The sequence below is a fragment of the Dreissena polymorpha genome, chromosome 1 (genome assembly GCF_020536995.1).
Source record: "Dreissena polymorpha isolate Duluth1 chromosome 1, UMN_Dpol_1.0, whole genome shotgun sequence".
Taxonomy (NCBI): Eukaryota; Metazoa; Mollusca; class Bivalvia; order Myida; family Dreissenidae; genus Dreissena; species Dreissena polymorpha.
This window is the reverse complement of record NC_068355.1, coordinates 16,674,862-16,695,828: the sequence shown is the minus strand read 5'-3', so window position 1 is coordinate 16,695,828 and position 20,967 is coordinate 16,674,862. Positions and strand designations below refer to the sequence as shown.

At 40.7% G+C, this 20,967-nt stretch overlaps 1 protein-coding gene and 1 long non-coding RNA gene across 4 annotated transcripts in view; one reads left to right on the top strand and one right to left on the bottom strand.

The window, feature by feature from the left end:
- The window catches only part of LOC127872542 (protein lin-9 homolog), a 47,040-nt gene extending 29,295 nt beyond the window's left edge, over positions 1–17,745 (top strand). For all 3 annotated transcript variants that reach the window (XM_052415871.1, XM_052415878.1, XM_052415884.1), the window contains 6 exons: positions 2,512–2,592; positions 4,437–4,562; positions 8,797–8,895; positions 10,027–10,113; positions 15,001–15,095; positions 16,625–17,745. In XM_052415871.1, the coding sequence (XP_052271831.1) occupies positions 2,512–2,592; positions 4,437–4,562; positions 8,797–8,895; positions 10,027–10,113; positions 15,001–15,095; positions 16,625–16,727 (591 nt within the window). In that variant the 3' untranslated portion in view covers positions 16,728–17,745. The remainder of the gene's footprint in view (positions 1–2,511; positions 2,593–4,436; positions 4,563–8,796; positions 8,896–10,026; positions 10,114–15,000; positions 15,096–16,624) is intronic.
- On the bottom strand, positions 16,898–18,253 carry LOC127872751 (uncharacterized). Its single transcript, XR_008045772.1, has 2 exons — positions 17,379–18,253; positions 16,898–17,345 (listed from the first exon to the last, which is right to left on the bottom strand). It is a non-coding gene; the product is annotated as an uncharacterized LOC127872751 (long non-coding RNA).
- Between the last annotated feature and the right edge of the window lie 2,714 nt (positions 18,254–20,967).

Sequence of the window (20,967 nt, the reverse complement as noted above, 5' to 3'; positions counted from 1 at the left end):
ATTAGTCTAGAGGCCACATTTATTATCCCCACGCTTTTTGAAAAAAAGGTGGGGATATTGTGGTTATCTCCGCCGTCCGTCCGTCCGTCTGTCTGTCCGTCCGTCCTGGCCACTATCTCCTCCTACACTAAAAGCACTTGAACCTTGAAACTTACACACATGGTAGCTATGAGCATATGTGCGACCCTGCACTATTTGGAATTTTGATCTGACCCCTGGGTCAAAAGTTATAGCGGTTGGGGTGGGGCCGCGTCAGAAATTATCACTCATTTTTTTAGGTTATTTTACATTTACTTCTTTATTTCTACACCGATTCACTTCAAATTGATACTGGACCTCTCTTATGACAATACAGTCAATCTCAACCATGCATGGCCCCATTCCCAACCCTGGGGCGCCCCGCCCACATAGGCCACACCCACCAAAAATTTCCATTTACTATAATTTTTTCATTTCTACACGGATTCACTTCAAATTGATACTGAACTTTTTTTATGACATAAGGGTCAATCTCAACTATGCATGGCCCCAATCCCAACCCTGGGGCGCCCGCCCACATAGGCCACACCCACCAAAAAATTCCATTTACTATAATTTTTTCATTTCTACACGGATTCACTTCAAATTGATACTGAACTTCTCTTATGACATTAGGGTCAATCTCAACTATGCATGGCCCCATAACCAACCCTGGGGCCCCGCCCACATAGACCACACCCACCCAAAATTGCCTTTACTATAATTTCTTCATTTCTACACCGATTCACTTCAAATTGATATTGAACTTCTCTTATGACAATACAGTCAATCTCAACTATGCATGGCCCCATTACCAACCCTGGGGCGCCCCGCCCACATAGACCACACCCACCCAAAATTGCCTTTTACTATAATTTCTTCATTTCTACACCGATTCACTTCAAATTGATACTGAACCTCTCTTATGACAATACGGTCAATCTCAACTATGCATGGCCCCATTACCAACCCTGGGGCCCCGCCCACATAGACCACACCCGCCCAAAATTGCCTTTTACTATAATTTCTTCATTTCTACACCGATTCACTTCAAATTGATACTGAACTTCTCTTATGACAATACGGTCAATCTCAACTATGCATGGCACAATTACCAACCCTGGGGCGCCCTGCCCACATATGTCACACCCACCCAAAATTGCCTTTTACTATAACTTCTTCATTTCTACACCAATTCACTTCTAATTGATGATGAACTTCTCTTATGACAATACGGTCAATCTCAGCTATGCATGGCCCCATTACCAACCCTGGGGCACACCTAGGTCAAACATTCGGCGTGGGGATACGCGTCGGCCTCTGCCGCGCCATTTCTAGTTTTTGGATTGAAATGGAACTTGGTCAGAAGATTTGTCCAAATGATATCTTAGACAAATTTGAAAATAATTCCTGTTGCTTGAAAAACATGGCTGCCAGGGGGCAAGCATTTTTGCCAGAGGGAAGAGCTATTTTCCATATTGCGTTTGTAAAAACTTGTTTACACTCTAAAAGTCATATTTATAGTCCAATCTTCATGAAACATGGTCAGAACATTTGTTCTAATGATATTATGGAAGTGTTAAAAAATGTTTCTGGTCTGTTGACAAGCATGGCCACCAGGGTGGGGTGGCATTTTTACTTAAATAGCTATAGTAAAACCTTGTTGACACATTAGAGGCCACATTATTGTCCAATTGTTATCAAACTTAGTCAGAAGATTAATCCAATGATATCTTGGACAAGTTGGAAAATAGTTCCTGCTGCTTGAAAAAAATTCGCCAGGGGGCAGGGCATTTTACAATGTACCTTATTTGGCTATAGTAAAACCTTGTAAACACTTTAGAGGCCTCATTTATTGTCTGATCTTCATGAAACTTGATCAGAAGATTTGTCCCAATGATATCTTGGATGAGTTCGAAAATGGTTCTGGTTTGTTGAAAAACATGGCCTTCAGGGGGCGGGGCATTTTTCCTTATATGGCTATTGTAAATAACTTGATAACACTCTTAAAGTCACATTTGTTGTTAAATGGTCATAAAACTTAGTCAGAACATTTGTTTTAATGATATCTTGGATGAGTTTGAAAATGGGTGCGGTCAGTTGAAAAACATGGCCACCAGGGTCAAGGGAAATAATCATTATACGACTGTAAGTAAAACCTTGTAAGCACTCTTAAAGTTACATGTATAGTTCACTCTTTATAAAACTTTTGTCAGAACATTTGGTCTAATGATATCTTGGGCTGCACAGAACAGGTCAGTTCCTTTGTATCTCAGGTGAGGGACCTTGGGCCTGTCAGGCCCTCTTGTTTAAATTCTGTCAGTGATCTTGAATGTCATTTGTTTTTAGTTTGTGTAAGCGTTGGAAGCTTGGATTGCTTGTATTGTTTCTCCTATGACAGATCACATAGTCCTTGGTACTGGTATACTGGTTTCATCATATTTCACGCTACTCAGCAGGTTAAGAGTTTACTATTGTTCAACTCCTTTTCAGACCCGTCTTACAAAGATCCTGGAAATCAAGAAGGACAGTGTCAACCAGCTGAAGGAGATGAATGCAGAAGCTGAGAAAAAAGTCAGAATATCTGCCTTTTTAGCTCACCTGAGCACAATGTGCGTTGTGCTCATAGTGAGCTTTTGTGATCGCCTTTTGTCCGTCATCCCCTGTGCGTTGTGGGGCGTCAACATTTGCCTTGTTAACTCTCTAGAGGGCACATTTATTGTCCAATCTTTATGTAATTTGGTCAGAAGATTGGTCCCAATGATATCTTGGATGAGTTCAAAAATGGTTATGTTTGCTTGAAAATCATGGCTGCCAAGGGGCGTCGTATTTTTTTTTATATGGCTATAGTAAAATCTTGTTAACACTCTAGAGGCCACATTTATTGTCTGATCTTCATGAAACTTAGTCAGAAGATTCATCCCAATAATATCTTGGATGAGTTCGAAAATTATGCTGGTTGGTTGAAAAATATGGCCACCAGGGGGCGGGGCATTTTTCCAAATATGGCTATAGTAAAACCTTGTTAACACTCTAGAGGCCACATTTGTCCAATCTTCATGAAATTTGGTCAGAAGATTTGTCTTATTGATATTTTGGATGAGTTCGAAAATGGTTACGTTTGATGAAAAAACATGGCTGCCAAGGGGCAGGGCATTTTTCCATATATGGCTATATATGGCTATAGTAAAATCTTTTTAACACTCTAGAGGCCACATTTTTAGTCAGATCTTCATGAAACTCGGTCAGAAGATTCATCCCAATAATTTCTGCGAGGAGTTTAAAAATGATGCCGGTTGGTTGAAAAACATGGCCACCACGGGGGCTGGGCATTTTTCCTAATATGGCTATAGTAAAACCTTGTCAACACTCTAGAGGTCACCTTTATTTTCCGATCATCATGAAACTTAGTCAGAAGATTTGTCCCAATTATATCTTGGATGAGTTCGAAAATGGTTTTGTTTGCTTTAAAAACATGGCCACCAGGGGGCGGGGCATTTTTCCTTTTATGGCTATATTAAAACCTTGTTAACACTTTAGAGGCAAGATTTATTGTCCAGTCAGAAGATTGGTCTCAATGATATCTTGGATTAGTTTCAAAATAATTACGTTTGCTTGAAAAACTTGGCTTCCAAGGGCGGGGCAATTTTCTTTTATGGCTATAGTAAAATCTTGTTAACACTCTAGAGGCCACATTTACTGTCCGATCTTCATGAAACTTGGTCAGAAGATGCATCCTGATAATATCTTGGATGAGTTTGAAAATGATGCTGGTTGGTTGAAAAACATGGCTGCCAGTGGGTGGGACATTTTTTCTTATATGGCTATAGAAAAACCTTGTTAACACTCTAGAGGCGACATTTATTTTCCGATCATCATGAAACTTGGTCAGAAGATTTGTCCCAATAATATCTTGTTATCTCAGGTGAGCAACTTTGGGCCTTTCAGGCCCTCTTGTTTGTATTGCAGTGGAGTCCTGCTCTGGAAAAAGGGGGCTTAATTCATGTGTGTAAAGCATCATCCCAAATCAGAGTCAACTGTCCACTTTATTTGACATTTAAAGGATGTCCCTTCTTACAGAAAATTTGGTTGATAGTGAGATGCAGTTATATTAAACAGTGTGATAAAAATTACCTTATTATGTAACTAATTGGGTATAAAGTAAATAGATTACTACATCTTTTTGTATGTTCATTCTTGTTTTTGACACACGCTAAAAAGTGAATGGATTCTAATGTGCAATGATTATCGAGTATTTGTTATTGTATACCACAAAAAATTATAATTTGTTAAAGATATCATTGATTTAATAATCTTTGTTGATCATAATTTTTATATAACATCGTCAGTCTCTTACCCTCATGTGATTTTCTTGTTTGGTAGAGGTCCTACCCTCATGGGTTGCTCTTGTTTTGCAGAGGTCCTACCAGCAGTGCATCGCCCCAGATTTTCAGAAGCGTTACGCAAACATAGTGTTGGAGCTGGAGAACCTGAACAAGGACCTCAACGAGTGTCTAGTGGGAGTACAGCAGTTCTGTCAGGAGGTAGGTGGTGGGAGTACAGCAGTTCTGTCAGGAGGTAGGTGGTGGGAGTGCAGAAATTCTGTCAGGAGGTAGGTGGTGGGAGTACAGCAGTTCTGTCAGGAGGAAGGTGGTAGGAGTACAGCAGTTCTGTCAGGAGGTAGGTGGTGGGAGTACAGCAGTTCTGTCAGGTCAGTGGTGGGAGTACAGCAGTTCTGTCAGGAAGTTGGTGGTGGGAGTACAGCAGTTCTGTCAGGTCAGTGGTGGGAGTACAGCAGTTCTGTCAGGAGGTAGGTGTTGGGAGTACAGCAGTTCTGTAAGGAGGTAGGCAGTGGGAGTACAGCAGTTTTGTCAGGAGATGGGTGGTGGTAGTACAGCAGTTTTGTCAGGAGGTAGGTGGTGGGAGTACAGCAGTTCTGTCAGGAGGTAGGTGGTGGGAGTACAGCAGTTCTGTTAGGAGCTAGGTAGTGGGAGTACAGCAGTTCTGTCAGGAGGTAGGTGTTAGGAGTACAGCAGTAATGTCAGGAGGTAGGTGGTGGGAGTACAGCAGTTCTGTCAGGAGGTAGGTGGTGGGAGTACAGGAGTTCTGTCAGGAGGAAGGAGGTAGGAGTACAGCAGTTCTGTCAGGAGGTAGGTGGTGGGAGTACAGCAGTTCTGTAAGGAGGTAGGTGGTGGGAGTACAGCAGTTCTGTCAGGAGGAAGGTGGTAGGAGTACAGCAGTTCTGTCAGGAGGTAGGTGGTGGGAGTACAGCAGTTCTGTCAGGTCAGTGGTGGGAGTACAGCAGTTCTGTCAGGAAGTTGGTGGTGGGAGTACAGCAGTTTTGTCAGGAGGTAATTGGTGGAAGTATAGCAGTTTTGTCAGGAGGTAGGTGGTGGGAGTACAACAGTTCTGTCAGGAGGTAGGTGGTGGGAGTACAGCAGTTCTGTCAGGAGGTCTGTGGTGGGAGGACAGCAGTTCTGTCAGGAGGTCCGCGGTGGGAGTACAACAGTTCTGTCAGGAGGTGGGTGGTGGGAGTACAGCAGCTCTGTCAGGAGGTAGGTGGTGGGAGTACAGCAGTTCTGTCATGAGGTAGGTGGTGGGAGTACAGCAGTTCTGTCAGGTCAGTGGTGGGAGAACAGCAGTTCTGTCAGGAGGTTGGTGGTGGGAGTACAGCAGTTCTGTCAGGAGGTAGGTGGTGTGAGTATAGCAGTTTTGGTCAGGAGGTAGGTGGTGGGAGTACAACAGTTCTGTCAGGAGGTAGGTGGTGGGAGTACAGCAGTTCTGTCAGGAGGTCGGTGGTGGGAGGACAGCAGTTCTGTCAGGAGGTCGGTGGTGGGAGTACAGCAGTTCTGTCAGGAGGTGGGTGGTGGGAGTACAGCAGTTCTGTTAGGAGGTAGATGGTCGGAGTATAGCAGTTTTGTCAGGAGGTGGGTGGTGGGAGTACAGCAGTTCTGTCAGGAGATAGGTGGTTGGAATACAGCAGTTCTGTCAGGAGTTAGGTGGTGGGAGTACAGCAGTTCTGTCAGGAGGTAGATGGTGGGAGTACATCAGTTCTGTCAGGAGGTAGGTGGTGGGAGTGCAGCAGTTCTGTCAGGAGGTAGGTGGTGGGAGTGCAGCAGTTCTGTCAGGAGGTAGGTGGTGGGAGTATAGCAGTTCTGTCAGGAAGTAGGTGGTGGGAGAACAGCAGTTCTGTCAGGTAGGTGGTGGGAGAACAGCAGTTCTGTCAGGAGGTAGGTGTTGGGAGTACAGCAGTTCTGTCAGGTCAGTGGTGGGAGTGCAGCAGTTCTGTCAGGTAGGTGGTGGGAGTGCAGCAATTCTGTCAGGTAGGTGGTGGGAGTGCAGCAGTTCTGTCAGGAGGTAGGTTGTGGGAGTGCAGCAGTTCTGTCAGGTAGGTGGTGGGAGTACAGCAGTTCTGTCAGGTAGGTGGTGGGAGTACAGCAGTTCTGTCAGGTAGGTGGTGGGAGTGCAGAAATTCTGTCAGGAGGTAGGTGTTGGGAGTGCAGCAGTTCTGTCAGGTAGGTGGTGGGAGTGCAGCAGTTCTGTCAGGAGGTAGGTTGTGGGAGTGCAGCAGTTCTGTCATGAGGTAGGTGGTGGGAGTATAGCAGTTCTGTCAGGAAGTAGGTGGTGGGAGAACAGCAGTTCTGTCAGGATGTAGGTGGTGGGAGTACAGCAGTTCTGTCAGGAGGTATGTGGTGGGAGTACAGCAGTTCTGTCAGGAGGTAGGTGGTGGGAGTGCAGAAATTCTGTCAGGAGGTAGGTGTTGGGAGTGCAGCAGTTCTGTCAGGAGGAAGGTGAGACTGGTGGGGAAGTGTCATGCTAATGCAATACTTTCACCATCCCTAATGGCTTCCTTTGCCTCAAAATGATCTAAAGATCCCACACCCATAGCTAAAATTATCTTTAGAAACTTCTGTTGCATGAAAATGATAGTAAAATGCTCCTTTTGATACAAAATTATATATTTTTACCCAAAATTATATTAAGACACAAAATTATATTTTAAATACTCATAAGACACTCCCTTGACTTAAAATTATCTTAAGACACTTCCTTGTCTTAAAATAAATGGAGACACTCCCTTGCCTAAAAATGATTTTTAGACACTCCCTTTTCTGAAAATGCTCTTAAGACACTCCCTTGTCTTAAAATACTTTCAAGACACTCCCTTGTCTTAAAATACTTTCAAGACACTCCCTTGTCTTAAAATACTTTCAAGACACTTCCTTGTCTTAAAATACTTTCAAGACACTCCCTTGTCTTAAAATACTTTCAAGACACTTCCTTGTCTTAAAATAACCTTTAGACTCTCCATTGTCTTAAAATGATCGTATAACATAACATAACATGTCTTTATTCTGGCATAAAATAGCACAATGCATACTTATAGCCCAAACACTTCCCTTACCCTAAAATGATCTTTAGAGGCTCCCCTGCCGAAACTCCCCCTTGCCTTAAAATGATCTCATGACACCTATCTGTGTCTTAAAATAATCTTAAGACACTGTTCCACCTTAAAGTGATCATATGACACTCCCCTTGGCTCAAAATTATCATATGGTTCTCCCTCTGATTGAGACACTACCACCTGACTCAGAATGATCTAAAGCCAAGTGACAGTATATTCAAATTTATTATATACCTGTTGAATGCTTTTAGCAAAATACAGGTTGTATCAATCGTTGAAATAAAAAATCCCGTATTACGCTACTCGCTGTTTCCAATCCGTATTACCATACTAGCCGGACTACTTCGACCCATTTAATGACGTCACATTACACGCACAGAAATAGAAATATTTTATATTACGAAATATATTACGTAGTACATCGTGTGACGTCATTTCTGTGACAAAACACAATAGTTTTATCTAAACTCTGTAAGGACATGTCGGACGTGGTGTTTTTTAACAGTAAACTATGTGTTAAAAACGTATTTTGGAGTGTGTGTTTATCATGCATAAATGTATATTTCGATAGGAATACAATAAAATAGTGTGGTTTAAACTAAGTTACGATAAAGACATGGACGATAGAAGTGGAAGTGCATATCGTTTAAACGTTTTTGTTATAAACATCGAATTAAAGTTGTCAACTTAATTGTTATAAAAATTGGATTAAAGATGGCATTAAGGTAAGCGTGTCGGAAACCTGTGTTTTCCCGGTTCGAATGTTTACACGTTAATTTACATAAACTGTATTCATACGCGTCTTAAATAAACTATGGCGTACCGTTTTAGTCATTGTTTTGTCAGTTTTGTTAAAGTAAAAAATACATTTGTTAACTGTTTTCGTTAGTTGTTGTATATAATAAAAGGAATATTACGCTAGTCAATTGTTCCAAGAGTTTGTATCACTCTCGTGGCTTGTGCTATTTCGCATCACACTCGAGGCTCCGCCTCTCGTGTGATACGTCATCACACAAGCGACTCGAGTGATACAAACTCTTGGAACAATTGACTAGCGTAATATTCCGTATGTAAGGTAATGCTGTCATCATCCTTCATCCCTAAATCTTCCTAAAATGATTAAATGCTCATTCTTCAAATGTTGGCAATTTTGTGGGGTCTTCTGGAGAAGCCATTGCAGCAAAGTATATATTTTTCTTGGCCAATTTGTCCTAATGTTTGGACATTGGCTACTAAAGTTAATGTTATGATAAGTTGAAACACCAGCACAGGCTTATGTATGCAAGATTGATTTGAGAAAAGTCTTCAAATTGTTCAGGATTTTGTTTGCTGTGCTTACTTTTCTGTGCTTACTTACCATATTTACTGGACAGATTGCCCCTGACCAAGGCTTGAAGCCGATAGACCAGCCTTCAGAGATCAAAGAAAAGTGCGACAGGGATGCACGCAAAATGGTCACCAAATTGACTACTGTAAGTGCAGCCACACCATGCAATCGACTAAAGCATTGTCTGCGGTTCATCCATCGGCTGCGGAAGTGTATACATGTCGGGTAAAAGCGGAGTGTAAGTATTTCCCTATTCTTTATATTTAAGTACTGAATTGAGTAGATTTTCGTGTGTTTTTTCAGAGCCTAAGTAAGAATGACTTTGTGAACGTAATTCTTACCTTCCTAGCTGCTTACTTTTAAAAAAAACTGTTAGAATGTGGTCAAAAATCAAACAAAATTCACAACTCTTTCATTTTCAAATGTTGTTCATATTTATCTTTGGTCTAAATCCTGTGTAATTAGAGTTTGACAGAAAGAGTTGTGAATTTTGTTTGATTTTTGGCCACATTCTAACGGATTTCTTTAAAAGTAAGCAGCTAGGAAGGTAAGGATTGCGTTCACAAAGTCATTCTTACTTAGGCTCTGAAAGAACACACGCAAATCTGCTCAATTCAATGCGTAAAATATAAAGAATACAGGAAATACTTACACTCCGCTTTTACCCGACATGTATACACTTCCGCAGCCGATGGATGAACCGCAGACGATGTGTTAGTCCATTGCACGATGTGGTGCAGCAACTTTAATTAATAAATAAAATTCTAGTAAATTAATTGCATTTGTTTAACTAATGTAAGTTGAAAACTACTTGTATTGAGTTGTAGGTTTTGAATTGTTTAGAGTAAAACCGTGTTTTGCAACATATACGATAAGACCATCTATTGAATATTTTACAAATTTTTAATTTATTTTTTCAATATTTGGCTATGGGGCAGCAACAAAAATAAGGAATGAAACAGGAATAGATGGTTAAAATTAAAGCTCATTCAAATGAAAAGTTGAACAGGGAAGAACATTGGTAGTTTGCTCACGTCTATCATTTATTATACCCCCTCCTTACGCGGTGCAGGGTACATATACAAGAATCACAAACATGTCCGCAGATGTTCTCCTGAACTGTTCGACATACAACATTCATACTTGCAGGGTTGGTGCCTTATCATATGAAGCTGGGCATGAGCAATTGTTTATAATTTAAGTCAAAATTACACAAGTTATTCGCTTTTTCAACTTAGACACTTGAAGTTGGACATCTATTTTTTATTACTTTCAGAATACGTTCCAGAACAGGAGACTGGTGAAGAATGAATCCTTAATGGAATTGATTGGTCGCCTCACTTCATTAATGCTGCAAATAAAGGTTCTAGTGATAATATGCTAGAAACTTTTGTACATATTAGTTCATAGAGTAAAAATTCAATTGTATACACATTTATGTATGAAGAGCTCAAGAATGCTTTGTGAACAGTGACTGTTTGGAGTCATCCATGATTCCTCATCAGCACTCCCGTTAAATAGATACTCCTGTGAATGCTCCTGGGGAAAGTTGACAGAACTTTCCTGGAATATTCTTTGGTTGATGCTTTTATTTAAAGAAAATATGTAATAAAAATGTTTTTCACAGCATGCAAAAGCTTAAAACTAAATTAATAGTCTTTGGAAATCTTGCAACACACAGATTGCTTGCTTTTTAAATAGTTTCACAGTCCTGGGTTGACCCTTTCACAGCTCTGGTTAATGATCCTCGGTTAACCCTCTCACAGCTCTGGTAAATGATCCTGGGTTGACCCTCTCACCGCTCTGGTTAATGATCCTGGGTTGACCCTCTCACAGCTCTGGTAAATGATCCTCGGTTAACCCTCTCACAGCTCTGGTAAATGATCCTGGGTTGACCCTCTCACAGCTCTGGTAAATGATCCTCGGTTAACCCTCTCACAGCTCTGGTTAATGATGCCAGGTTGACCCTTTCACAGCTCTAGTCAATGATCCTGGGTTGAACCTGACACAGCTCAGGTTAATGATCTTGGGTGGACCCTCTGACAGCTCTGGTTAATGATGCCAGGTTGACCCTTTCACAGCTCTGATGAATGGTCCTGGATTGACCCTCTCACAGCTCAGGTTAATGATCTTGGGTTGAACCTCTCACAGCTCTGGTGAATGATCCTCGGTTGACCCTCTCACAGCTCAGGAATGATCCTGGCTTGACCCTCTCACAGCTCTGGTAAATGATCCTGGGTTGACCCTCTCACAGCTCTGGTAAATGATCCTGGGTTGACCCTGTCACAGTTCAGGTTAATGATCTTGGGTGGACCCTCTGACAGCTCTGGTTAATGAACTCAGGTTGACCCTTTCACAGCTCTAGTAAATGATCCTGGTGGGTTGAACCTGTCACAGCTCAGGTTAATGATCTTAGGTGGACCCTCTGACAGCTCTGGTTAATGATCCTCGGTTGTACCTCTTATAGCTCTGGTTAATTATCCTCAGTTGACTATCTGACAACTCTGGTTAATTATCCTTGGTTGACCCTCTCACAGCTCAGTTAAATGATCCTGTGTTGACCCTCTCACAGCTCTGGTTAATGATCCTGGGCTTCGCTTATCTCAGCTCTGGTTAATGATCCTGGGTTGACCCTCTCACAGCTCTGATTAATGATCCTTTGTTGACTCTCTCACAGCTCTGGTTTATGATCCTGGGCTGACCCTCTCACAGCTCTGGTTAATGATCCTCTGGTTGACACTCGCACAGCTCTGGTAGATGATCCTGGGTTGACACTCTCACAAATCTGGTTTATGATCCTGGGTTGACCCTCTAACAGCTCTGGTTAATTATCCTGGGTTGACCCTGTCACAGCTCTGGTTAATGATCCTGGGTTGACCCTCTCATAGCTCTTGTTAATGATCCTGGGTTGACTGTCTCACAGCTCTGGTTTATGATCCTGGGCTTACCCTATCTCAGCTCTGGTTAATGATGCTGGGATGACCCTCTCACAGCTCTGGTTAATGATCCTGGAGTTAACCTATCTCAGCTCTGGTTAATGATCCTTGTTTGACCCTCTAACAGCTCTGGTTAATGATCCCAGGTTGACCCTTTCACATTTCTGGTAAATGCTCCTGGGCTTACCCTCTCAGAGCTCTGGTTAATGATTCTGGGATGACCCTCCTACAGCTCTGGTAAATGACCTTGGGTGGACCTCTCACAGCTCTGGTTAATGATCCTCAAGTGACCATATCCTAGCTCTGGTTAATGATCCTCAGTTGACCCTCTCACAGTTCTGGTAAATGATCCTGGGTTAACCCTATCAAAGCTGTGGTTAATGATCCTCAGTTGACCCTCTCACAGCTCTGGTTAATAACCCTGGATTGACCCTCTCAAAGCTCTGGTTTATGATCGTGGGTTTACCCTATCACAGCTCTGGCTAATGATCCTGGGTTGATCCTATCTCAGCTCTGGCTAATGATCCTGGGTTGACCCTATCACAACTCTGGTTAATGATACTCGTTTGACTGACTCACAGCTCTGGTTAATGATCCTGGGCTTACCCTATCTCAGCTCTGGTTAATTATCCTAGGTTGACCCTCTAACAGCTCTGGTTAATGATCCTGGTTTGACCCTCTCACAGCTCTGGTTAATGATCCCAGGTTGACCCTTGCACATTTCTGGTAAATGATCCTGGGCTTACCCTCTCAGAGCTCTGATTTATGATACTGGGATGACCCTCCTACAGCTCTGGTAAATGACCTTGGGTGGACCTCTCTCAGCTCTGGTTAATGATCCTCAAGTGACCATATCATAGCTCTGGTTAATGATCCTCAGTTGACCCTCTCACAGTTCTGGTTAATGATCCTGGGTTGACCCTGTCACAACTGTGGTTAATAATCCTGGGTTGACCCTCTCACAGCTCTGGTAAATGATCCTGGGTTTACCCTATCACATCTGTGGTTAATGATCCTAAGTTGACCCTCTCACAGCTATGGTAAATAATCCTGAGTTGACCCTCTCACAGCGCTGGTTAATAATCCTGGGTTTACCTTCTCAAATCTCTGTTTAATGATCATGGGTTTACCCTATCACAGCTCTGGCTAATGATCCTGGGTTGACCCTATCTCAGCTCTGGCTATTGATCCTGGGTTGACCCTATCACAGCTCTGGTTAATGATACTCGTTTTACTGTCTTACAGCTCTGGTAAATGATCCTGGGCTTACCCTATCTCAGCTCTGGTTAAATATCCTAGGTTGACCCTCTAACAATTCTGGTTAATGATCCTCGGTTGACCCTCTCACAGCTCAGGTTAATGATCCTCGGTTGACCCTCTCACAGCTCTGGTTAATGATCCTGGGTTGACCCTCTCACAGCTCAGGTTAATGATCCTCGGTTGACCCTCTCACAGCTGTGGTTAATGATCCTCGGTTGACCCTCTCACAGCTCTGGTTTATGATCCTCGGTTGACCCTCTCACAGCTCGGGTTAATGATCTTGGTTTGACCCTCTCACAGCTCTGGTAGATGATCCTGGGTTGACCCTCTCACAGCTCTGGTAAATGATCCTGGGTTGACCCTGTCACAGTTCAGGTTAATGATGCCAGGTTGACCCTTTCACAGCTCTAGTAAATGATCCTGGGTTGAACCTGACACAGCTCAGGTTAATGATCTTGGGTGGACCCTCTGACAGCTCTGGTTAATGATTCCAGGTTGACCCTTTCACAGCTCTAGTAAATGATCCTCGGTTGACCCTCTCACAGCTCAGGTTAATGATCTTGGGTTGACCCTCTAACAGCTCTGGTTAATGATCCTCGGTTTACCCTCTCACAGCTCTCTTTAATGATCCTGGGTAGACCTCTCACAGCTCTGGTAGATTATCCTGGGTTGACGCGCTCACAGCTTTGGTAAATGATCCTGGGCTTACCCTATCTCAGTTCTGGTTATTTATCCTGGCTTGACTCTCTCACAGCTCTGGTTATGATCCTCGGTTGACCCTCCAACAGCTCTAGTTAATGATCCTGGGTTGACCCTATCTCAGCTCTGGCTAATGATCCTGGGTTGACCCTCTCACTGCTCTGATTAATGATCCTGGGTTGACCCTATCTCAGCTCTGGCTAATGATCCTGGGTTGACCCTCTCACAGCTCTGGTTATGATCCTCGGTTGACCCTCCAACAGCTCTAGTTAATGATCCTGGGTTGACCCTATCTCAGCTCTGGCTAATGATCCTGGGTTGACCCTCTCACAGCTCTGGTTATGATCCTCGGTTGACCCTCCAACAGCTCTAGTTAATGATCCTGGGTTGACCCTATCTCAGCTCTGGCTAATGATCCTGGGTTGACCCTCTCACAGCTCTGGTTATGATCCTCGGTTGACCCTCCAACAGCTCTAGTTAATGATCCTGGGTTGACCCTATCTCAGCTCTGGCTAATGATCCTGGGTTGACCCTCTCTCTTCTCTGATTAATGATCCTGGGTTGACCCTTTTACAAACATAAAGTTATCACCATAAAGTGTAAAACGTTCAAGACACAATTTTCATGCACAGTCATCTACATGTATTTAATTTTTAATCAGTTATTGTTGCCATTGGCATTGTTGATATGCCTGTTACAAAGCTGTTAGGGGTTATTTGAGTCATGCTTGTAACATAGCTTTAGTAGTTATTGGTCAATAAATGTGGCTTCTAGGAAGCGTAGAAGTTTCCTTAAGTAATTATTTACAAACCTGATCAAATCTATAGGCAGCTGACTGGACTTCACAATAATTCTTCACACATATAAGTTTGGGAGACCAACTTTTCTGTAAAAGTATCTTTGGTTTTTACTTAATTTAAGTTACTTTTAATGGAATCAATGTATCCTATCTATGAGTTTGTCTTAAGCTGCATTTGTCTTTTTTGTGCCGTAAGAGAGGCAGTTTTTAGTTGAACTGCAGTGAGCAACCCTGGTTCATTGTGGATGTCTTATCTGTTGGTGTTATATGCCAGATAAGATTATTATCCTGATTTCATTTAAAAAAAAGATCATTTTTGTTGTGCACTGTGTGGATCCAGAGTAAACCTTTTATGGAATTTTGCTGAGTTTGGGATAGAGATCCGTTGCATGGTACCGGTATTTGCCTTTCTTTACGTAGCCCAAAATTTTTACCAGCTGTAAATGCATTAGAATGTGCAGTTACACCAGCTGTTTTCAAATGAATTAATAAATCGATGAATCAGCATTTACTTAAAACCTTTATTCAGTTAGTAATATTGTTTCTTGTTTTCCAGACATTCTCAGAAAACGAATTAAATTCTTTTGAATTCAAATCCTTGCAAGACACCCTGAATGAAATCAGAAATGATCTCGACAGCAACACCATCAAGTAAGGAACACGTTTGATATTATATGGAAGTGTGAAGTAAACTTGCAGTTGTAAAGAAATTGTTATAGTATGTATGGGATTTTTAATAATGTAATGGTATAATCTTTTTTAGCTCACCTGAGCACGCTCATGGTGAGCTTTTGTGATCGCCTTTTATTTGTCGTCCGTTGAGCGTTGTGCGGCGTCAACATTTACCTTGTTAACTCTCTAGAGGCCACATTTATTGTCCAATCATAATGAAATTTGGTCAGAAGATTGGTATCAATGATATCTTGGATGAGTTCGATAATGGTTTCGTTTGCTTGAAAAACATGACTGCCAAGGGGCAGGGCATTTTTCCTTATATGGCTATAGTAAAATCTTGTTAACACTCTAGAGGCCACATTTATTTTCTGACCTTCATGAAACTTGGTCAAAAGATTCATCCCAATAATATCTTGGACGAGTTCGAAAATGATGCGGGTTGGTTGAAAAACATGGCCGCCATGGGGCGGGGTATTTTTCCTTATATGGCTATAGTAAAACCTTGTTAACACTCTAGAGGCCACTTTTATTATCCGATCTTAATGAAACTTGGCCAGAAGATTTGTCCCAATAATATCTTGTTATCTCAGGTGAGCTACTTTTGGCCTTTCAGGCCCTCTTGTTTTGTTTTGTTTCCCCTAAATAATGATAAATTTTGTTTGTAAAAATGATTGAAACATAAAGCGTAGCATTTAATAGGCATGCATTTGCATAATGAGTGGTAGAAATGTCAAGTAGCTTAAAAAAAAATTTTGAAGTAACCTTTTTAAAGGAATTGAATCTCTCAGTGCTGATACGTTCCTGTTAGTCTTTCTTGCAACTTCTTTATATCATGATGCGATTAGATTGAAGCAATTGCATTGGTTGTTGCTAAAATATTGGTGAAAGTCTAAGTCATGAAATTTTACTTAAAATTGTCTTAGTAGGCCACAATTCTTAAACAATTGATACTTACTAATCTATACATTTTATTGCCATTTTGTTGGTTAAGGATTGTTTGACTGTTGGGCATACAATAACATCTGCATTGTAAAGCAATTTCATACACAACCTATGTATTTGAGAATATTTTAAAAGTAGAAAGAGTAAAGGTGATGTGCAAAATGGCATTGCAAAAATGACATCTTACTCAAACAGATGTTTCCTAATGAACTATTCTTTTTGTTATTTAAGTTTTTATCCCCCGCCATAGGCGGAGGGATATTGTTTTGGCGTTGTCTGTCCGTCCGGAACCATATCTTGGATTGTGCTTTGGCGGATTTCAATGAAACTTGGTATGAGTATATATATGGATACGAGGATGATGCACACCAAATAGCATTGTACACCATCTGTTAATAACGGAGTTATGGCCCTTTGTATTTTGAAAAAATGCATTTTTAAGTGTCAAATATTAAACACTTTTTGTGTCCAGAAGCATATTGGCAGGGGATATCAATGAATTTGCTCGTTTTGTATTTTATTACACCTGTATTTAAAACCATGGTTTGCTGGTTCTGTTGTAGCTCCTTCAAGAACAATGTGGAGATCCACATCAACCACATCCAGAGTGGGCTCAGTCAGATGGGCAATCTTCACGCCTTCTCCAACACGAACTTTGTTACCTAAGCAACAATGACATTTCCTCATCTAGCAAAGTGTTTTTAAACGAACTTGTATTATACATTGTTATATACACTTCGATTATTGGAATATCCTGACTTCCCTAAACACAAACTGATAAAACAAACTACCATTTATAGGCAACTAGTGTTTGAGTAAACTTTTTAACCTTGTCAAACATGATTTGTTCAAATGTTTGCCTAGACAGCCATGATTGCAATTGACTTGGTAACCTTTGCAACAATGAATGGAATAAAGTTTATTACCCAGGCAACAATCATAAACATGAACTTTCTTTCTTAGGCTACGGCAATAGGAATAAACTTCCTTTTCTAGGCAACCGGTGTTGGGATAATCTTTTCAAGCTTTGAAACCATATTTGACTTTAACTTTGCAACCATCATATGAAAGAAATAAACTGTAATACAGGCAGCATCGAATGGAATACATTTGAAACCATAGGCAGCTAGGGATGGAATAAACATTGTAACATGCGCAACCATGATTAGAATACACTTTGTATATCTAGTTAAGCATGATTGCAATAAACTTTGTAACCTAGGCAGCCAAGAACATAATTAATTTTGTAACCTAGGCAGCCATGAACATAATTAACTTTGTAACCTAGGCAGCCGTTAACATAATTAACTTTGTAACCTAGGCAGCCATGAACATAATTAACTTTGTAACCTAGGCAGCCATGAACATAATTAACTTTGTAACCTAGGCAGCCATGAACATAATTAACTTTGTAACCTAGGCAGCCATGAACATAATTAACTTTGTAACCTAGGCAGCCGTTAACATAATTAACTTTGTAACCTAGGCAGCCATTAACATAATTAACTTTGTAACTTGGGCAACCATGAATGGAAAAATACTTATTAACTTAAGCTAGGATTGCTGGAATCAACTTTGTAATTAAGGGAACAATGAATGGAATAAAATGTGTTACCTAGGCAGCCATGAATGTAATTGAACTTTGACATATTTAGCTTGAAGTGGAATAAATGTTGTTAAATTAGCAATCTTGATTTGAATAAAGTTTTTTAACAAGGCAAAAATTGGGAATAGTGATAAGACATCAATGTCTGCATTTGTTTAGACAAATAAACTGTTCAATGCTAAATGTGTGGTAATATTTAGTTCACCTCGGCGTGAAGTGCAATAATCTCTTGTACCTAGACTGTGAGTTTATTTAAGAATGAAATGTATGCATGTTATGCACAAATGGATTGAATCACTTGTGAGGTGCTGTTAATTTTGAAAGTAATACTATCGTATTGTCTTGACCAATTATGTTGTGCTGTATGACGATGGAAGTTTTTAATGCATTGTAATGCCTGTAGAGATATTAAAATTGATCCCCAAAAAAGAATTGTCATTTGTATTACAATTCCGGATAATTTGTCCTTTGTATGAACGTCAGAATGTAATAATTATACAAGAGGGCCTGAAAGAGGCCCAAAGTCGCTCACCTGAGATAGGAACTGACCTGCTCAGTGCAGCCCAAGATATCACTAGATATTCTGACCAAGTTTCATGCAGAGTGAACAATAAATGAAAGTTTAAGAGTGCTAACAAGGTTTTACTATAGTCATATTAGGATAAATTCCCCAACCCCTGGCAGCTTTGTTTTTCAACAGACTGGAACTAGTTTTGAACTGATCCAAGATAGCATTAAAACTAATGTTCTGACCAAGTGATATAAAGATTGGACAATAAATGTGACTTTTAGAAGTGTTAACAAGTGTGTACTATAGCCACTTAAGGAAAAATGACCTGCCCCCTGGAGGCCATTTTTTAACCAACCAGAACTATTTTCAAACTCGTTTAAGATATCATTGGGACAAATCTTCTGCCCAAGTATCATTCAGACAATACATGTGGCCTCTAGAGTTTTAACCAGGTTTTACTTAAGTAATATATAGCAATGTAAGGAAAAATGACCGCCCCATTTAGGCAATTTTTTTCAAGAAACTGCAACCATTTACGAACTCGTTCAAGATATCATTAGGGCAAATGTTCTGACCAGTTTTATGAAGATTGGACAATAAATGAGCCCTTAAGAGTGTTAACATTTTCTACTATAGTCATATAAGGAAAAATGCACCGCCCCCTGGCAGCCATGTTTTTTAACTAACCAAAACCATTTTGAAACTTGTCCAAGATAATTTTGAGACAAATCTTCTGACCTAGTTTCATGAAGATGGGACAATAAATGTTGCCTCTAGAGTGTTAACAAGGTTTTACTTGAGCCATATTAGGCAAAATGCCCAGTTCACTGGTGGCCATGTTTTTACACAGACCAGAATCATTTCGGAACTCGATCAAGATGTCATTGGGACATATGCTCTGACCAAGTTTCATGATGATCGGACCATAAATTTTGCTTCTAGGGGTGTTAACATGGTTTTATCAGGAAAAATGCCCCACCCGATGGCAGCCATGTTTTTCAACCAACTGAAACCATTTTCGAAGTCGTCAAAGATATCATGGGGACAAATTTCCTGACCAAGTTTCATGATGATCTGACAATAAATGTGGCTTCAAGAGTGTTGACAATGTTTTACTATATATATATAAGCCAAATATTACTAAGCAATACAAGGAAAAATGCCCGATCTCTTGCCGCCATGTTTTTCAACAAACTGAAATCATTTTTGAACTTGTCCATAATTTATTTGTGATGGATCTTCTGACTAAGTTTTATGATGATCAGACAATAAATGTAGCCTCTAGAGTATTAACAAGGTTTTCCTACAGCCATATAAGGAAAACTGCCCAGCCCCCTACGACCATGTTTTTCAACCACCCCGAAAAAATTTCAAAATTGTCCAAGATATTTTTTGAACGAATCTTGTGATCAAGTTTCATGAAGATCTGACGACAAATGTGGCTTCAATAGTGTTAACAAGGTTTTACATTGTTCTTATAAGTAACAAGGGACAAAATTGTCACAAAACCAGGTTTTCATTGTGAAAAAAAATCTGATAAAGGGAGAAAACTCAAACTGAACTTTTGAAATGACCAAAAAAAATTAACCCCCTTTGTAAGTTTTTTTTTTTTTTTTAAATCTATTTTTAGTCGTGGCGACCTTGACATTGGAGATATTGACGTGATTCTTTCGTGGGACACACCGTCCCATGATGGTGAACAAATGTGCCAAATGATTTTAAAATCTCACAATGAATGACATAGTTATGGCCAGGACAAGCTCATTTATGGCCATTTTTGACCTTTGAACTCAAAGTGTGACCTTGACCTTGGAGATATCGACGTAATTATTTCGCGCGACACACCGTCCAATGATGGTGAACAAATGTGCCAAATGATTTTAAAATCTGACAATGAACGACATAGTTATGGCCCGGACAAGCTTATTCCGCCAGCCAGCCCGCCAGCCAGCCAGCCAGCCAGCCCGCCCGCATTCGCCAATCTAATAACCTTCGGAAAACCTGGTTAAAAATGCCCTGCCCCATTGCAGCCATGTTTTCCAACCAACCGGACCCATTTTTGAAGATATCATGGGGACAAATCTTCTGACCAAGTTTCATGATGATCGGATAATAAATGTGGCTTCAAGAGTGTTGACAAGGCTTTACTATAGCCATACATAGCAATATAACTTATGGAAAAATGCCCCTGCCCTCTGAAGGTAAAGTTTTTAACCAACTGGAACCATTTTCAAACTAGTCCAAGATATCATTGAGACAAATCGTCTAACCAAGTTTCATGGATGATCTGACAATAAATGTGATCTCCAGAGTATTAACAATGTTTTACTATCACCATATATGGCCGTATTAGGAAAAATGCCCCACCCCCTTTTTTTCAAGCAACCATAACCATTTTCGAACTCCAAGATATTGTTGAGACGAATCTACTGACCACATTTCATGAAGATTGGACAATAAGTGTGGCCTCTGTAGTGTTAACATGGTAAATTATGACGTCGCAAGACACGCAACGCACAATTGACAAAAAGCGATCGCAAAAAGCTCACCATGAGCACATTGTGAGCTTTAAACAGCATGTCAATATATTAACTGTCCACTGTAAACATAACAACCGTGTTTTCAAAGCCTTGACAGCATCATATTCTAAAGTATCACCCGAAACATTACTTAACAATAGGGTAGCAACCAGTTATTCTCTGTATTGTTAACAATGTGTACGCCAGTTGAGCTCTTTGTCTGTAGACTAACATGTACCAGGTTAGATAATCTGTAAGGTACAGTTTCCA